This window comes from Cynocephalus volans, chromosome 9, assembly GCF_027409185.1.
Source record: "Cynocephalus volans isolate mCynVol1 chromosome 9, mCynVol1.pri, whole genome shotgun sequence".
In the NCBI taxonomy this organism is placed as follows: domain Eukaryota; kingdom Metazoa; phylum Chordata; class Mammalia; order Dermoptera; family Cynocephalidae; genus Cynocephalus; species Cynocephalus volans.
In genome coordinates this window covers 58,193,852-58,214,483 of record NC_084468.1, presented here as the reverse complement: position 1 = coordinate 58,214,483, position 20,632 = coordinate 58,193,852, and the positions used below count along the sequence as shown (strand labels likewise).

At 37.3% G+C, this 20,632-nt stretch overlaps 1 protein-coding gene across 1 annotated transcript in view; it reads left to right on the top strand.

Moving 5' to 3' along the window:
• The window catches only part of LOC134385709 (transmembrane protease serine 11F), a 112,659-nt gene that overhangs the window by 83,360 nt on the left and 8,667 nt on the right, over nucleotides 1–20,632 (top strand). The window contains exons 7-9 of the mRNA XM_063107441.1: nucleotides 2,650–2,851; nucleotides 5,957–6,216; nucleotides 6,770–6,912. Of these exons, the coding sequence (XP_062963511.1) occupies nucleotides 2,650–2,851; nucleotides 5,957–6,216; nucleotides 6,770–6,912 (605 nt within the window). The remainder of the gene's footprint in view (nucleotides 1–2,649; nucleotides 2,852–5,956; nucleotides 6,217–6,769; nucleotides 6,913–20,632) is intronic.

The following is a 20,632-nucleotide window of genomic DNA, read 5'->3' as shown; positions in this document are numbered from 1 at the left end:
GGATGTGGTGGGAATCACCACCCCTGCCTCTTTCAAATCCTTGATAGTAGCACTAATCTCTGCAATCCCTCCAGGAATGCGGTATTGTTTTTGATTTACTATTTTCCTAGGTAGAGGCAGCTCTAATGGCTTCCATTTGGCCTTTCCCACCATAATTGTCCTCACTCCACAGGTCAGGGAACCAATGTGAGGATTCTGCCAGCTGCTAAGTATGTCTGTTCCAATTATGCATTCTGGTACTGGGGAAATAACCACAGGATGGGTTCGGGGACCCACTGGACCCACAGTAAGTCAGACCTGGGCTAAGACTCCATTAATAAACAGACCCCCACAAGCCCCTATTCTAACTGGAGGGCCACTGTGATGCTTTGGGTCTCCTGGAGTCAATGTCAATTCAGAACCAGTGTCTAATAGTCCCCGAAAGGTCTGATCATTTCCCTTTCCCCAATGTACAGTTACTCTGGTAAAAGGCTGCAGGTCTCCTTGGCGAAGGATGGGAGAAAGATTAATAGTATAGATTTTTGGTGGTGTACTAGGGTCCTTTCTCAAGGGGACCCGGCCACCCCTTCATCTATAGTTAACCAAGGGAGATCAGGCATCTCTAACTCACTCACAGTGGGCCATCTTTTGATCCATATTTCAGCCAACCAACCAAACAAACTGTTAGCACCTTTCTTAACTTTCTGAGCTACAGCATTAAATGCAGAATCTCTGCTTAGTGGGCCCATATCAATAAATTCAGCCTGATCCAATTTATGTTCCTTCCACCATTATCCCATACGCTTAATATCCATTCCCCTACATATTCTTCTAGTTTCTGCTTGTATGAAGCAGAAAATTCATTTAGTTCTTTTGGAGTGTAACATACCTCTTCATGGGTCACAGTATGTACCTCACCTTTAGGGACTGCTGGGCCTTGAGTCTAGTTATGGGTCTAGAATCAAAGACAGGAGATGGGGGGTGGGTCCTAAGGAGAATCAGCATTGTCTTGCTCAGTCACTGCTTCAGGGAAAGCCATTACTGTTTCCTTAGGCAATGCAGAGTTAATCCCCTCAGGCAGAGGTGGAAAAGCCACTGTCTCTGGGTATGAGGGTTGGGAGTTCATTTCTGGTGAACAAGCCTCAATGCAGTTTAGGGTCCCCAGCTTCATCAGGGTCTCCCACACATCCCCATCCCAACTTGCAGGATTCCATTCTTTCCCAACTAATGCTCTCACATTAGCAGTAGATACCCTGTGAGGCTGATAATTCAACTGCCGCTGTAGTTCAGCCAATCTGTGATGAGGGCTTGTGTTTGATTCTCGGCAATTTCAGCCCTCTGGGTACTGGAGAGAAGATTCTGGCCTAGAGCACACCTAGAAACTTTTAGGTCATCTATGTGGCACTTGAGCTGAGAAATCACTTCACTGAGCTCCCCCTTTCTTCAGCTTATCCAGTGTTGTGAGGAGCAACCAGCCAATGTCATTATAGTCCTCACATTTCCACAAATACTCAAAAGTATTACGTACAGAGTCATTGAATCCCTTGCCTTTTACAAGCGGTGAATCAGGACCATCAAATGGATTTATTTTGCATATCTCTTTAAACAGTTCACCACACCAAGGATTATCAGTGCTCTCCGTATTATTAGAAGTCAAGCTAGTATCATTTTTAGGTCTAATGCCCTGAAACCAATGGAAAAAATTCACGTTTAAGATTCTGTTTCTCTAGAACCACTCCTGGTACCAAAATCTGTATTAGTCAGGGTTCTCCAGAGAGACAGAATCAACAGGATATATTATAATTATATGAGAGAGATTTATTAGGGGAATTAGCTCACGTGGCTATGAAGAAAAGTTCCACAATAGGCCTTGTATAAACTGGATGCCGGTAGCATGGCTCAGTCCAAGTCCAAAGGCCTCAGAACCAGTGAAGCTGATGGTGTCTTTGGTGTAAGTTCTGGAACCCAAAAGCTGAAGAGTCTCAAGCTCTGATGTCCATGGACAGGAGAGAAAAGTGTATCCCAGCTCCAGCGGATCGAGAGAGAGCTTCACCTCTTTCCTCTATCTTTTGTTTTCTCTGGAACCCCGTGGATTGGATGGTTCCCACACACAGTGAGGGTGGGTCTTTCACACCCAGGCCACTCAGACTCTCATACTAATCTCTGCTGGAAACACCCTCATGGACACACCTGAAAAGATTGTTTTACCAGGTTTCTCAGCATTCCTCATCTAAACAAGTTGACATCTAGAATTAACCTTCACAGATACTATTGGCTTTGTTGTGGATACTACTAATTTATATCCCACTCTGTCCCTTACTAGCTGTGTGACCTCCAGCAATTTAAGTTCCCTCTCCAAGACACAGTTTTCACATCTAAAAGGTGTTTTGCTATAAATATATCTAAAATGCATAGCAGAGGATGCTCAATAAATTATCTCTCTATCCATCTACTTACCTACCTATATCTGCTTTCTTTAGTAAATATTTCTTTTAAAACTCAGTAGGATCAGTAGGACCCATATAAAATAACCTGAAAGGCTGAGTGCTAGGAATGGATTAAAGAGAAGCAGGGGCAAAGGATTATCTAAGCTTCTCCACCCTGTGCAAATTAGGATATGTTTTTTTCTCCCTTTTCATGGAAGCAAACTAACATGTATTTCTGTGACAGGCTGTGGGATAAGGATGACATTTTCAAACATGCCATTACCAGCATCATCTTCTACTGAAAGGATTGTCCATGGAAGAGAAACAGCTGTGGAAGGGGAGTGGCCATGGCAGGCCAGCCTTCAGCTTATAGGGGCAGGACATCAGTGCGGAGCCAGTCTCATCAGTAACACGTGGCTGCTCACAGCAGCTCACTGCTTCCGGAGGTAGGTTCATCAGGGCTGATGTGAGCTTTCTATTCCCAGTCCTCACTCACCATTGATTCTGTGCATGGGAAGAGTCTAATCTCACCAATTTATCCTCTGCTCCATTCAGGGTGGACCCCTGCTCTGTCCCTTCAATGCATTATGCTTGCTGTATACCCCATCTATGATATTTGGTTTGTATCATTAGTAGTTCTTTCCATATGTTTCCCAGTATCCTCATGACCCTAGCACTACCTTTCCTACTGTATCATATGTTATTTTAGTGTTAAGACTATTAGACTTGTAGCAAGTTTAATCTCTTACACATACTCAAAAAGAAAGTTGGCCCCTTCTGTTCTGCTTTTTTTCCCCCCTAATTAATCTCTCTAACCTCCCACGATCACATCACCATCACTTTATAAATAAGAAAAAAATAATTGGTACCCCTCTTGAAGTTCTTCTTTCTTATTGCCTTGTTCAAGAACTCACGCAGGCTTGTATGGTCCAGAGAGGTATGTGGAAGTTGGGAGATACCTGCTACCTTGTCTCCCTGACTTCCCAATATTGAAGACTGGTCATATACTACCCAGCAGGAGCTTTCTACTTGGGCTTTCAGCTGTAGCTCTTAAAACTCAGCTATGTCAGTTCACATACACAAATATACACAGGCACCCTTTTGCCCCAGGAGATCAGAGACACACCATTTTTCCTCCCTGAGGTTTTACCCTCAGGCTACAGAAAGCTTATCCTTTTAAACTCTCAACAAAAGCTCTAAATAGAATCCCCTTTGCCTGGACAGCAGCAATACTTATGCGCTCTCCTAAAAGAGCCTATCCTTGGTGATTCTAGGAGGCTCTTTATCTTCCTTCTAAGGGTAACTGCTCAAATGGTTCCAAGATATTTACACTGTTCTTTATGGGGCAGAAGTGTAATGAGAATGACCTAATGAATTTAAGGTGATTGTCCATCACTCTCTCACTACAGAGGAGAAAAAACTTATTTGCATGTATTTACAACTCCAAAATAATTAGCATCATGCCTTAGAGGTGAACTTGAGTCCCATTCTCTTGTTAAGGCTTTCTGATTTTTTCACAGTCCTCCAATCTTTGTACTGCTGTTTTTGTAAGAGTGTCATCCACTTTAGTTTATAACTGAGCTCTATTTATGTAAACTAAAATAAAGAAACTCAAAATGCCAACTTAATATTTAATAAAGAATAAATAGTTCTGATTTAAATACTTGTTTCAGCACATCCAGCACAGTCTGGGTACTGACAAACCTTCATTGGAATTGGCCATCGAGCTTGATAAAGTAGAGATTACTGCTGACCTTGATAAGAGAAATTTTGGTGGTGTGATGGGGATGGGAATGGATTCAAGAGAAAATGGATTCAAGAGAAAATGATGATTAGATGCAATATGTTTAAAAACTACTTTTAAGGAGATTTTAAATTAAAGGGAGCAGAGAAATTTGACAGTAAAGGGTGGTTATGAAGTCAAAGAAAGGATTTATAAAACTATGGGAGAAACAATTATAGACTATTATATGCTAATAATAATAATCCAAAAGAGCTGGGCAAGGTGATGATCCTAAAGAAAAGGGGTTTAGTTTTGTGGGTGATATAATTTCATGTAATTGCACAGTATGGTATACTATTGTGAAGAAAAATACAGGGTACTATGAAGACAATATGGCTGATATCCAAGTAATCTTTAAATTTTTGTAAACTGTATCTTTTTCTGCAGAAATAGTGTATTTCTAAAACTCATGTTTAAGACAAATATTAGCATCTTTATGTTCATAAAAAATGATCCCACTATTTGTGAAATGGTATGGGTGGGGAAAAAGTTCTTGACAAGATGTCAAGAGACCTGGGCCATCTCTTTTCAACACTAACAGTGTGGGTATATCACTTGCCTGGACAAGTCAAACTTCTGAGTCTGTGTCCTTATCCACAAAACATATTGAGTTGGGCCTGTTATGTGAGTGACAATGCATGAAGGGATGGGATCATTCTATTTTGTCTAGCCAGTTAATTTGTGAGTGCCATAAGGCCCAGAGTCATACATGTATGTCTTCTTATCACCCAGAATTCTGGTGTCTAGTTTTCAAATTAATGCTTCAGTCCTAAGATTTCTACTTCAGATTAAATCTTCCCTTATTGTGTAAACAAGTAAAACAGATGATGAGAGCAGGACCCTGTCCCTCCTGCCTGAGCTCTGCCTGCTCATCCTTAGGGCAGTGCAGAGTATTTTGAAAACCACCGGTCTTTCTGGTTTTTCATTACACTGAAAAGCTGATGATTCACCAATACAGTACTCCCTCATGAAAGAGGAAATCCCCTTTTTGAATTCTCCTGTGTGTGATTATCTTCTACATAATTTTACTTTACTCAGAGAATTTCAAGTTTCTATATATTTCTAATACTTCTTGATTGGGATAATTAAAAAAAAGAAGGAACTGGACTTTAGGTAAGAATAGGGAGGTAAAGAGATGATAGGACTAGGTAGAATTTGCTTGTGATATAACATTGTGGGAGAGAAAAGCATCTGTGTGAAGAGAGAGCCACAAGTATGGTAGGAGGGACTGACCAGGCCAGAGGAAAGGGTGGTAGGAATATGACTTTGAGTTAGAGCTTGTCAAGGAGGGGTATGGGCTTAGGGTGGAGAACAGCCCTGTGTTTGTGTTTGTAAAGCAGACAAATTACACTTTGCCTCAAAGAGCACAGTAAAACCCAGTAAACAAGGCCCAACAAGTGAGTCATAAAATAAGAATGGATGGAGAATTTGATATAAAAGGAAAATGCCTCTTAGTATGCATGTTATCCAAAACAAATCAAAGTTAATTTCTACACTGTTCATTGAAATTAGAAAAGAAAGAGAACCTGAAGAGCCCTAACAAGTAAGGAGTTTAAAAATTAGAAATTAATAATACTAATTAACTGGCTGCACATTTATTAATTGAGTTAATTATAAGACCTCTTTTTCCCATAAAGTGATCAACTGCAAATTCTCTCACCATAGTGAAGTTTCAGGAGCATAATCCCAATAGCTTGGGAGAAATAGTCTCAAGCATTTTTAGAGAATAAATTAAGCATCACAAATCTTACTCTTTGATTTTTTACAGAAATAAAGACCCAAGTAAATGGATTGTCACTTTTGGTACAACTATAACACCGCCTGCAGTGAAACGAAGTGTGGGGAAAATTATACTTCATGAAAATTACCATAAAGAAACAAATGAAAATGACATTGCCTTGGCTCAGCTCACAACCCGAGTTGAGTTTTCAAATATAGTCCAGAGAGTTTGCCTCCCAGATTTGTCTATCAGGTTGCCACCTAAAACAAGTGTATTTGTCACAGGATTTGGATCCATTGTAGATGATGGTGAGTAGTTTCAATTTAATTTTCTTAGCACAAAAATGTCCTGCAATGGAACAAGCTGTCTTAGGGAATTCCTCTTAAGCTTTTCATAAATATAATGGTGATCCTTCCAATGTGTGTGGTGTCCTGGACAGAACAGGGGTTGGTGAGTTAAAAAATTAAAAAAATCAGGTCCCTGGAGCAATGGTTAGAAAGGGGAGAGTCTAATATAAAAGAAAAGGACAGACTGTATTAGGTGATATAAGAAGGGACAAAATACTGTCAGAATGCCAGAGAGTAACTGCATGTACAAGAGTACTTCAGATAGTTCATGGAAAGGTTCATATTATCTTTTAATTCTATTTTCTATGAACTTTTTGAGGTATCCTTGAGTATATTTGGTTCCTTGCATGTAGACACTTATGCCACAGGAAATAAAATTAGGCTATAACTAATGTTAATAAAATAATTTTGTGATGTTGCTCCTAGGAATATACAATTTATGTGTCTTTCATGTCTTAGATATAGTTGTATTTGAAGAATGCATTGCTTGTTTGTTTGTTGGTTTGTGTAATAGGACCTACACAAAATAAACTTCGTCAAGCCAGGGTGGAAACCATAAGCACTGATGTATGTAACAGAAAGGATGTGTATGATGGCCTGGTAACTTCAGGAATGTTATGTGCTGGATTCATGGAAGGAAAAGTAGATGCATGTAAGGTAAGCCCAAAGTCAAGGTCAAACTTTAAAAGGGAAGTTTCTATCAGCTATTTCTAAGTTTGGCATATATTCTACCTGGGAGAAAAAGTGACTCATTTCACCAAGAGCTAAATTTTATTTAATAATTTGCAACAACAAAAATTATTGTATTGAGTGTTTAATGTATATCATACCAAAAATTAAGCACTTCTTATACATTATTTTGTTTAATATGATGAGACGGAAGCAGTACTATAATTATCCTTATTTTACGATTTAGGAAGTTAGAATCTGATGCTCCCTATTTCTGGTTTACACAGTTACTTTTATGCTGTATTGTTTATTTTCTTAAACAAAATCAAAACCAAAGATAGAGAAACGTCTCCTCTGAAGGCCACGTCACTCACCTCTATCGCCATCTCTTATCCATGTAGTTGTCATCTCCCAGCCTCCATCTCATTCTTTAATGACATTGACAGAGGAAGCAGGTTTCCTCTCCCTCCCAAGCCCTGCAGTATCAGCATTAACCTGTTTAAATGCCACACTCTTAGTTCCTAGACCTGCTCATCTCCAGTGATCTTGTACACCCTTCCTCAGCCACATCAGACCCTATTCTTAGTGTCATACCTTGGGCCTTGTCATCAAAAAACGCTGCATCTCCAAAAACACTAATTCCCGTCTTTCTATTTGACTACTCTTTCCAGTCTTTCACCCACACTTTTCAACTACTCTTGCTTACCTGGATCCACTCTTTATGTCACATCCCAACCTACCAACCCTCACTCCCAACACATACATTCCCATATTCCTTCTCTGTTTTATTTTCCTCTTTATCCCTTATCACCATCCAATACACAATATTCTTATTTGCCTGGCTTATTGTCAGATTTCCCACTAGAATGTGAGCTTCATGAAGAAAGCTATTTTTTAAAATCTATTTTATTTACTGGTATGTTCCCAGCACCTAAAACAGTGCTTGATGTGAATATTTGTTGACTGACTGAGTAAAATACAATTTTTCTTCAACTTCATAGAGAACTATAGTCCACTGACTCCTCTGCTTTCTCACAATCCATTAGTCCTCTCCTTTCTTCCATCTTCCATTTGTCCAGCTTAGATTTCACTTTATCTTTTTAAAAAAGGACAAATCAGAATTGTATTACATTTATAAAGTACAATGTGATATTTTGATATATGTATAAAATGTGGAATGATTAACTAAGCTAATTAACATATCCTTTACCTCATTTTACATTTTTTGTCACGATACATTTTAAATTTACTCTTAGTTATTTTGAAATAGACAGTACATTATTATTGACTATACTCACCGAGCCATTCAATAGATCTCAAAAGTTATTCTTCTTGTCTAGCTAAATCTCTGTACACTTTTACCAGAAACTCCTCATGTGCTTGCTACCCTTTCTGTCCCCCCACCCGGCTTCTGATAACCATTATTCTACTCTCTGCTTCTAAGAATTCAATATTTTATAGATTCCACATGTAAGAGAGATTATATAGTATTTGTCCCTCTGTGCCTGGTTTATTTCATTTAGCAAAACATCCTCTAGATTCATGCATGTTACTCCAAATGACAGAATTTCATTCCTTTTTTTTTTTTTTTTTTTTTTTGTCGTTTTTTCGTGACCGGCACTCAGCCAGTGAGTGCACCGGCCAGTCCTATATGGGATCTGAACCCGCGTCGGGAGCGTCGCGGCGCTCCCAGCGCAGCACTCTACCAAGTGCGCCACGGGCTCGGCCCTTTCATTCCTTTTTAAGACTGAATAGTATTCCATTGTATGTATATACCACATTTTCTTTATCCACTTATCTATTGACGGACACTTGGGTTGATTCCATATTGTGGCTATTGTGAATAGCCCTGCAATGAACATGAGAGTGCAAATATCCATTCCACATATTCAATTCAATTCCGTTAAGTATATTCCCAGAAGGGTGATTACTGGACATATGGTAGTTCTATTCTTAATTTTTTGAGGAATTTCCATACTGTTTTCCATAATGGCTCTTCTAATTTACACCCACCCTGCAGCAGTGTACAAGTGTTCCCTCTTCTCATCCTCGCCACCCTTGTTATCTTTCATCTTTTTGATCTAACTGATGTGAAGTGGTATCTCATTGTGCCTTTAATTTTCATTTCCTGAATGATTAGGGATGCTGAGCATTTTTTTTCATGAACCTGTTGGCCATTTGTATGTCTTCTTTTGAGAAATGTCTGTTCATGTCCTATGCCTGTTTTTAATAGGGTTCTTTGTGTTTTTTTGCTCTTGTGGTATTTGAGTTCTTTATATATTTTGTATATTAACCCTTGGATGTATGGTTTGCAAATATGTTTTCCCACTTTATGGGTTGTCTCTTCACTTTGTTAATTTTCTCCTTTGCTGTGCAGAAGTTTTTAATTTTATGCAATTCCATTTACATATTCTTGCTTTTGTCGCCTGAGCTTTCAAGGTCATATCGAGAAAATCCTTGCCCAGATAAATGTCATGGAGCTTTTCTGCTATGTTTTCTTCTAGTAGTTTTATAGTTTCAGGTCTCACATTTAAGTCTTTAATCCATTTTGAATTTATTTTTGTGCATAGTGTAAGATAAGGATCTAATTTCATTCTTATGTAAATAATGAGTTTTCCCACTACCATTTTTTGAATAGACTCTCCTTTATCTATTGTATGTTCTTGGTCCCTTTGTCAAAAATCAATTGACTGTAAACGTGTTGGTTTATTTCTGAGCTTTCTATGCTGTTCCATTCATCAATGAGTCTGTTTTTATGCCAGTACCATGCTATACTGTTATCTCATACCTTGCTGTTTGATTACAATTGCTTTATGATATATTTTGAAATCAGAGAGTGTGATGCCTCCATCTTTGTTCTTTTTGCTAGAAATTGTTTTAGCTATTCAGGGTTTTTTGTGGTTCCATACAAACTTAAGGATTATTTTTTTCTATTTCTGTGAAAAATGCATTGGAATTTTGATAGGGATTGCATTGAATCTGTAGATCACTTTTGGTAGTATGGACGTTTTAATAATATTAATTCTTCTAATCCATGAACATGGAATATCTTTCTATTTATTCATGTTTTCTTCAGTTTTTTCACCAGTGTCATATCTTCTGTGTACAAGTTTTTCACCTCCTTCATTAAATTTACACCTATGTACTTGTGTTTTACTTTTTTGTTGCAATTGTAAAAGGCATTGTTTTATTAATTTCCTTTTCATATGGCTTGTTATTAGTTTATAGAAATGGTACTGACATTCGTATGTCGATATTATAATTTGCAACTTTACTGAATTCATTTATTAGTTTGAATAGTTTTTTGGTGGAGTCTTTAGGATTTTCTATGCATAAGATCATGTTATCAGCAGAGACAATTTTATTTATTTCCTTCATTTTAGGATGCCTTTTATTTTTCCCTTTTACCACATTGCTCTGGCAAGGACTTCCAGAACTATGTTGAAAAGAAGTGGTGAGAGTGGGCTTGTCTTGTTCCTGATCTTAGAGGAAAAGTTTTCAGCTTCTCACTATTGAGTACGATGTTAGCTATGTGTTTCTCATATGTGACTTTTATTGTCTTGAGATACATTCCCTCAATACCTACTCTGTTGAAAGTTTTTATTAAGAAAGAGTGTCGAATTTTGTCAAATGCTTTTTCTCCAGTTTTTGAGATGATTCTGTGGTTTTTATCCTATATTTTGCTAATGTGATGAATCACATTTATTGATTTGCATTTATTGAACAATCCTTGCATTCCATGGGTAAATCCCACTTGATCATGGTGCTGTGGTTTGAATGTCCCTCTAGGTTCATTTTGAATACCCCAATATGGTATTTAAAAAGCAGGGCCTTTACCACATGATTGGATCATGAAGACTATGCTCTAATGAATGAATTATTCCATTCATGGAGTATGGGTTAATGGTTTAATGGGTTATCAGGGAGTAGACTGGGAGATTTATGAGGAAAGCAAGTGAGCATGTGGGAATACTCTCACTCACTCCTCACCATGTAAACTCCTACATTGCCACACGACTCTGTATGGTCCCCACAAAGAAGGAGGCCCTCACCAGATGTGCCTTTAAACCTTGAAATTCCCAGCCTTCAAAACTGTAGGAAATAAATTTCATTTATTTATAAATTATACAGTTTCAGGAACTCTGTTGTAAGCAATGGAAACTTAATAGTAGAGTAAAGTGGTGCAAAGAGTAAGATGTTGCTTATAACAAATACCTGAAAATGTGGAAGCAGCTTTGGAACTGAATAATGAGCAGAGTCTGGAAAATTTGGAGGAACATCCTAAAAAAAGGCCTAGATTCTGATGAGGGTTCAGAAGAAAGCAAAGAGACTATGGAAAGTTTGTAACTTCTAAGAGAATGATTAAGTGGTGGTAACCAAAATGCTGATAGAAATATGGACTGTAAAGTTCATTATGAGGAGGTCTCAGATGGAAATGAGGAGAAGCTTATTGGAAATTGGAACAAAGGTCACCATTTTTATAAGCTGGTGAAGAACAGGGCTGGATTGTATCCATGTTCATGGGCTTTATGGAATCTTGAACTTAAAAGTGATAGAAAAATGACTAAATATGGTGAATGATTATTTAATGTGTTGTTGAATTTCACTAATTAGTATTTTAAAAGGGGTTTTGCATTGGTATTCCTCAGGGATATTGACCTATATTTTTCTTTCTTGTAGTGTCCTTGTATGGCTTTGGCATTGGGGTATTGTTGACCTCACAAAATGAATTTGGAATTATTCCCTGTTCTTCAGTCTATTCTAAAAGTTTGAGAAGGATTGATGTTAATTCTTCTTTAAATATTAGGAGAATTTTGCCATGAAGTTATCCAGTCCTAAGTTTTTCTTTCTTTCTTTCTTTCTTTTTTAAATTTTTACATGAAACATAACTGATTGTACATATCTGTGGGGTACAGTACTGAATATCAATATGAGTATTCAGTATGTGATCTTCAAATCAGGATAATTACTACATTTGTAATTATACAATGTAATAATTTTTTGTGGCCCTTTATCAATTTCTCACTAACCCTCCCTCTCCCTCCCCCTTTACCACCTCTGATGGACTCAATTCTTTTCTATCATTTTGAAAGTTCAACAAATTATTGTCATTGTTGTATATTTTCTTCCTTTTTTTTTTTTTTTTCTTTTTTAGCTCCCATTTATGAGTGAAGGCATGTGGTATTTCTCTTTCTGTGCCTGGCTTATTTCACTTAACATAATTTCCTCTATAATTTTCATCCATGTTGCTACGAATAGCAGAATTTCATTCTTTTCTGTGGGACAGTAGTATTCCATTGTGTATATATACCACATTTTCCTTATCCAGTCATCCAACAATGCACATTTAGGTTGGATCCAACTCTTAACTATCATTGATAGAGCTGGGATAAACACGGTGGTGCAGGTATCCCTTTGACATGATGATTTCCATTCCTTTGGCAATCTACCAAGCAGTGGAATTCCTGGATCATGTGGGAGTTCAATCTGTAGGTGTTGAAGGAACCTCCAGACTGTGTTCCATAATGGCTGCACTAATTTATAATTTCACCAACAGTGTAGGAGGCTTCCCCTTTATCTGCATCCTCACCACCATTTGTTATTCTTTGTCTTTTTTCATAATGACCAGTCTAACTGGCATGAGATGATATCTAAACCTGGTTTTGATTTGCATTTTCCTGATGCTTAGTGATGTTCAACATTTTTCTATATGTCTGTTGGTCATTAGTATATCTTCCTTTGAGAAATGCCTATGCAGCTCCTTTGCCCATTTTTTGATTGGGTTACTTGGGTTTTTACTGTTAAGTTTTTGAGTCCTTTGTGTATTTTGGATATTAATCCCTTGTTAGAGGCATAGTTTGTGAATATTTTCTCCCATTCTGTCTTTTCACTCTGTTAACTGTTTCTTTTGCTGTGCAGAAGTTTTTCAGTTTGATATAATCCCATTTCTTTATTTTTCCTTTTGTTGCCTGTGCTTTTCATGTCTTATCAGAAAGTCTTTGCCCAGTCCTACTTCCTGAAGTGTTTTGCTTATGTTTTTCTTCAGTAGTTTTATAGTTTTAGGTCTTATATATGTCTTTCATATATTTAGAGTTGATTTTGGTATATGGTGAGAGGTACAGGTCTAGTTTTATTTTTCTACATATGGATATCCAGTTTTTTCAGCACCACTTGTTGAAAAATTACCTCTTTCCCCAATGTATGCTGCTGTTTTTCAAATATCTTTTGGCTATAAGTATGTGAGTTGATTTCTGGGTTAGAGAGCTATTCTGTTCTATTCTGTTCCATTAATCTAAGTGTCTGTTTTTATGCCAGCACCGTACTGTTTTGGTTACTGTAGCTTTGTAGTATATTTTGAAGTCATGCAGTGTTATGCCTCTGGCTTTATTTATTTATTTATTGCTCAGGATTGCTTTGGCAATTCCAGTTCTTTTTGTTCTTGTTCCATATGAATATTAAGATTGGTTTTTTTTTTCCTATTTCTGTGAAGAATGCCATTGGTATTTTGATGGGGATTGACTTAAATCTGGATAGCTTTGGGTAGTATGGCCATTTTCATGATATTAGTTCTTCCAATCCAAGAGCATAGAATGTATTTCCATCTTTTTGTGTACTCTTTAATTCTTCCAGCAGTGATTTGTATTTCTCATTGTAGATATCTTTCACCTCCTTGGTTAAATTGATTCCTAGGCATTATTATTATTATTATTATTATTATTATTACTTTTTTTTTTTTTGGTGACTATTGTAAATGGCCTTTCTTTCTTGATTTCTTTTTCTACTAGTTTGTTATTGGTTTTTCTTTGGTGGGACACTTCTTATTACTGGTTCAATCTCCTTATTCATTATTGGTCTGCTCAAGTTTTCTGTTTCTTCATGATTCAGACTTGGTAATTTGTATGTGTCTAGGAATTCATCCATTTCTTCTAGAATATCTGATTTTTCAGCATATAATTGTTCATAGGAGTTTCTTATAATCCTTTGTAATTATATTTATTTGGTTGTTATATCTCCACTTTAATTTCTGTCTTTATTTACTTGAGTCTTCTTTTTTTTTTTTGGAAAGCTAAGGATTGGTTGATTTTGTTTATCTTTTCAAAAAATAACTTTAGTTTTGTAGATTTTTTTGTATTATTTCTCTATTCTTTATTTTGTTTATTTCCTCTCTGATATTTTTCATTTCCTTTCTTCTGCTAACTTTATGATTAGTTTTTTATGTTTCTCTGTTTCCTTAAAGTGTGACTTTAGATTCTTTATTTGAGATATGTCTTCTTTTTTAATATAGATGTTCATTGCTGTGAATTTTCTTTTTAGGACTATTTTGCTGCATCTCATACATTTTGTTTGTTGTGTTTCCATTTTTGTGTGTCTCAAGGTATTGGAGATTTATTATTGTTTTTTTTTTTTTTTTACTTCTTTATGACTTTTAGTTGTTTCAGAGCACATAGTTTAATTTTCACTTATTTGTAAATTTTTCAGGATTTTCCTTTTACTGATTTCTACTATCACACCTTAGTGATATAAAAAGATACTTGATATGATTTCAATCCTCTTAAATTTGTTAAAACTTATTTTGTGGCCTAACATATGATCTGTCCTGGAGAATCTTTCATATGCCCCTGAGAAGAAAGTGTATTATGTTGTTATTGGATGGAACTTTCTGTACATATTGTTAGGCCATTTGGTCTAAAAAGTATTTTCAAGTCCAGGGTTTTCTTATTGATTTTCTGTTTAGATGATCTGCCTGTTGTTGAAAGTGGGGTACTGAAGTTCCATATTATTATTATATTACAATCTAACTCTCCTTTCAGACAATTTAATAAATGCTTCATTTATTTAAGTGCTCCAATATTGGGAGCATGTATATTTACAACTGATATGTCCTTTTGATGAATTGACCCCTTTATCATTATATAATGTCCTTTGTTTCTTCTTACAGTTTTTAATTTTAAGTCTATGTTATGTGGTATAAGTATAGCCACCCCTGCTCTCTTTTGGTTGCCATTTGCAGGGAATGTATTTTTCCATGTCTTCATTTTCAGCTTATGTATAAAAGCTTAATGCTTTAAAACTTAAGTGGATCTTTTGTAAGCAGCATATGGTTTGCCTTTTATTATAATTATTATAAACACATCCACACTATATCTTTTGATTGGAGAATTTAACCCATTTCCATTAAAGGTAACTGTTGATAGGTAAGGAGACGACTGCAATATTGTAATTTGTTTTCTGCTTGTTTTGTTGATCTTTTGTTTCTTCCTCTGTTGCAGTCTTCCATTGTGGTTGATAGTTTTCTATGGTGGCTTGTTTTTAATCTTTTCTTTATATGTTTTGTGCATCTGCTATGGGTTTTTGCTTTGTAGTTACTATGAGGCTTATATAAGACATTGTATACACAAAATGGGTTATTTTAAGCTGATAATAACAACTTTAATTTCAAAGAAAAACTCTACACTTTCACTTCTTCCCTCCACCTTTTATGATTTTGATTTCAAAATTTACCTTTTTGTAGTTTGTATCTCAACAATTTATTGTAGCTACAGTTGTTGTCAATAGTTTTTGTCTTTTAGACAGAAAATTACATACTACGTTTATGGTATTAGAGAATTCTGAATATGACTTTGTATTACTTTTAACATTGAGTTTTTTACTTCAGTATGTTTGATGTTATTGGTTAGCTGTCTTTTGTTTCAGCTTGAAGAATTCCCTTTGGCAATTTCTGTAGGATGGGCTTAGTGGTGATGAACTCTCTTAGCTTTTGTTTGAGAATTTTTTTCTTTCTTTCTCATTTTTGTAGGACAGCTTTGTCTGATAAAGTATGCTTGGTTGGCAATTTTTTCTCCTTTAGCACTTTGAAAATATCATCCCACTCTCTTCTGGCATGCAGAGTTTCTGCCAAAAAAAAACCCCACTTATAGCAATATTGGGACTTCTCTGAAAGTGATATGTTTCTCATGTTCATTTCAGTATTCTGTCTTTATCTGTGATTTTTAATAATTTTATTATGATGTGTCTTGGTGAACTCCCCTGCAGATTGAATTTGATTGGAGACCTCTGGGCTTCCTATACCTAGATGTGGTCATCTTTTCCCAGATTTGAGAAATTTTCAGCCATTATTTCCTTAAATATTTCTTGTGGGCCTTTTTCTCTCTCTCTTCTCCTTCAGAAACTTCTATCATGCATAGATTAGTTCTCTTTAAAGTGTCCCATAATTCCCATAGGCTTTCTTCATTCTTTTCCATTCCTTTTTTCTTTTCATTTCTCTGACTAGATGATTTCAAATGTCTTATGTTTAAGTTCACCTTACTGATTATTTCTTTTGTTTGATCAAGTCTGCTATTGAAATTTTCTATTAAGTTTTTCAGATTAGTTATTGTATTTTTTAATATCTAGGATTTCGATTTGGTTTATTTTTATTGTTTCTGTTTCTTTGTCAAACTTCTCATTTTGTTCACAAATAGTTCTCCAAATTTTAATTAATTTTCTATCCATATTTTCTTATATTTCCCTGAGCTTCTTTAAGAGGTTTATTCTGACTTCCCTTCAATTATTCCATAGATTTCCATTTTTTCGGGGTCCATTACTAGAACTTTGTTTCTCTTGGTAGTGTCATATTTCCCTGATTTTCATAATCCTTTTGTCTTTGCATTTGGTGGCTGCACATTTGAGGAAATGGCCACCCTTTTAGCTTTTGCTAGTTTTCTTTGGTGGTTGTAGACCTTCACTATTTAGTCTAGCCTGGGATTTTGGTTGGCCCAGCTGATAACCACCCCAGACAAGTAGGTCTTGCTCTTGTGTTCTTTAGTTGGGGTGGACTGTTATCTGCCCTCTGGGGTCAAGTGGAACTGCTGAGTGTGCTCTGCAGTCCAGTGAGACCACTGGCTAGACTCTGCAGTAAAATGGAACTCTGCAATTGCATCTGATTTGGCAGTGTTATAGATTTCTGGCTAGGTTCTGCAATTGCCTCTGATTGAGCAGCATTATAGGTTGTCTTCTCTAGCTGGCTAATACTGCAGTTTTAGATCTTTCATTGAGCAGGCCCACTAGCTGGGCTCCAAAGCTGGCAAAGTCTCTGGAATTGCTACTCAACCACTTGGGGTAGGAAAGGCCAGAGGGTATGATCCACAGATATGCATGGACACAGGTGTGTGGACCATTTTAAAGCAGGCTTACGCAGAGCACTGAGGCTTGGTGGAGTACCTGGTCAGATTCTGGAGTTGGACAGGGTCATATGCACCCCTCAGCAGATATTCACTGACCTGCCATTGCCTACTAGCTTGGTGAGGATTTAAGGAGAATTCCAGGACTTGGCTAGACTGATGTGAGCTGTGGATCGGCAGCTGGATCCAGGCAGCATCAGATACTCTCTCTGGGGATACTCACCAAACTTCTCCTGCTTCCTGGCCTGCTGAAGGCTTATGGAGAGCACTCAGCCTTGTCTGGGTCACTGTTAGGCCTCTGGGCCTGGGCAGGGCCAGATGCTCCCTCCATACATAATTCCTTACCTGTCCCTATCTCCTGGCCTGGAGAAGTTTCAAGGAGAACACTAGGGCTGGGTGGGGAAGCCAGACAGGGATTTGAGCCTGGGAGACCCATAAACCATGCTTCCTATAGAGCAATGCTGTTGGTTAGTGTCTCTGGTAATGCACCTCCACTGGCTACAATGTATACCCATTGCCAAGATTCTTGTTCTGGTCACTGTGAGCAATGCCACAGTTCTTTGTTATTACCTTGCCCCGGGTGGTCTAGCCCTGCTGATACCCTCCAATGTATCCTGTGGGGTGATATAAGGGTGGGCCTCCTGCAAAGGGTCCCAGAAATGTGGGGAAGCTAATTGTCCACCTTCAACTCTCTTCTTCCTCTGTAAAACCTTGGATCTCAGCACAATCCTTTGTGTGTGGCACTATGCTGGCTTGGGTGAGGGGTGACGTGGTCAAAGTGAAACTGCTACTCTTACCCTTTTTCTATGGCTGAATTCTCAGTTCAGCTGTCCTAAGGAGTGTCTCAACCTCATTCCTGGGTCCTGGGATATTCATGAGGGAATTCTTGTTTGTGGATACTTGCTTGTTGGATTTCTGTGAGGGGGAATAGACCCAGGGAATTCCTGTTCTGCCATATTGCTGATGTCACTCCAGTCCATCATTTTTTAAACACTTATTCATATCCCAAGTTCGCTTGTTACCCTCTTTCCAGTGTTTTTGTCTGACAAAGTCCCAAACCTGGAAGAACTCTCTCTGTGTCTCTCTGCCTGCACCCAGGAAATTAAGTGCTCCTGGAGAAAATATCCTAACAGAACGTGTCAGTTCTACTAGAAGTTCTGGATAACAAAGCTGACAATTCTGGGTTTTTTTGTTTGCTTGTTTGTTTTTTATTTCCAAATCTCTACCATTCTCTGAAATTTCCCAACACTTTCCTTAACTATTGGTTTTTGCTATTCCTGATCCCAGTTTATGACTCTGTTTCCCAATTTCCAAAGAAAACTAGAAGCCATAGAGGGAAATTTTCCCATCTTCCCAGCACCCAGTATGCAGCCTTGCCTTCATCTGGACTCACTTCTGCCACCTTCAGTTCAGGTCTCAAGAGAGAAGCTGCCTCTCCTCCAAGACTAATCTCTCCTCCTCTGTTCAGGTTCCTGTTCTCATTGGTTTTGGGGACAAGTTTACACTAGCAATAATTTTCCTATTTTTATAGTTCAGTTTATCTTGCAACTGTTCCTTCCCTATTCAGATGTCTCGAACTAGGAGGAAAACAACCTCTTTCTTTACCTTGATGCCTCTAGCAGCACCCCATCTTATCACTTTACTATCAAATATTTGGAAAAAAGTCTCTGCACATTATCTCAATTTTCTTACCGTCTGCTAATTCCTTAAACCATTTTATTATTTTTTTATTTTTTATTTGGAAGTTATTATTTATGAAGTGTTTATTTTTTTATTTTATTTTTTTCCTGGTTTTATTTATTTATTTATTTATTTATTTATTTATTTTAAATTTTATTTTGTCGATATACATTTTGGCTGATTATTGCTCCCCATCGCCAAAACTGCCCTCCCTTCTCCCTCCACCCTTCCCCCCCAACAATGTCCTTTCTGTTTGCTTGTCGTATCAAATTCAAGTACTTGTGGTTGTTATATCTTCTTCCCCCCCACCCCCGGTTTTGTGTGTGTGTGTGTGTGTGTGTGTGTGTGTGGGTGTGTGTGTGTGTGTGTGTGTGAATTTATATATTAATTTTTAGCTCCCAACAATAAGTGAGAACATGTGGTATTTCTCTTTCTGTGCCTGACTTGTTTCACTTAATATAATTCTCTCGAGGTCCATCCATGCTGTTGCAAATGGCAGTATTTCATTCGTTTTTATAGCTGAGTAGTATTCCATTGGGTAGATGTACCACATTTTCCGTATCCACTCATCTGATGATGGACATTTGGGCTGGTTCCAACTCTTGGCTATTGTAAAGAGTGCTGCGATGAACATTGGGGAACAGGTATACCTTCGACTTGATGATTTCCATTCCTCTGGGTATATTCCCAACAGTGGGATAGCTGGGTCGTATGGTAGATCTATCTGCAATTGTTTGAGGAACCTCCATACCATTTTCCATAGAGGCTGCACCATTTTGCAGTCCCACCAACAATGTATGAGAGTTCCTTTTTCTCCGCAACCTCTCCAGCATTTATCGTTCAGAGTCTTTTGGATTTTAGCCATCCTAACTGGGGTTAGATGGTATCTCAGTGTGGTTTTGATTTGCATTTCCCGGATGCTGAGTGATGTTGAGCATTTTTTCATATGTCTGTTGGCCATTTGTATATCTTCCTTAGAGAAATGCCTACTTAGCTCTTTTGCCCATTTTTTAATTGGGTTGCTTGTTTTCTTCTTGTAAAGTTGTTTGAGTTCCTTATATATTCTGGATATGAATCCTTTGTCAGATGTATATTTTGCAAATATTTTCTCCCACTCTGTTGGTTGTCTTTTAACTCTGTTAATTGTTTCTTTTGCTGTGCAGAAGCTTTTTAGTTTGATATAATCCCATTTGTTTATTTTTCCTTTGGTTGCCCGTGCTTTTGGGGTCATATTCATGAAATCTGTGCCCAGTCCTATTTCCTGAAGTGTTTCTCCTATATTTTCTTTAAGAAGTTTTATTGTTTCAGGGTGTTTATTTAAATCCTTAATCCATTTTGAGTTGATTTTAGTATACGGTGAGAGGTATGGATCTATTTTCATTCTCCTGCATATGGATATCTACTTATCCCAGCAACATTTGCTGAGGAGGCAGTCCCTTCCCCAATGAATAGGCTTGGTGCCTTTGTCAAAGATCAGATGGAAGTAAGTGTGTGGGTTGATTTCTGGATTCTCTATTCTATTCCATTGGTCAGTGTGTCTGTTTTTATGCCAGTACCATACTGTTTTGGTTATTATAGCTTTGTAGTATAGCTTAAAGTCAGGTAGTGTTATGCCTCCAGCTTTATTTTTTTTGCTCAGCATTGCTTTGGCTATGCGTGGTCTTTTATTGTTCCATATAAATGTCTGGATAGTTTTTTCTATTTCTGAGAAAAATGTCTTTGGAATTTTGATGGGGATTGCATTGAATTTGTATATCACTTTGGGTAGTATGGACATTTTCACTATGTTGATTCTTCCAATCCAAGAGCATGGGATATCTTTCCATCTTCTTGTATCCTCTCTAATTTCTCTCAGCAGTGGTTTGTAG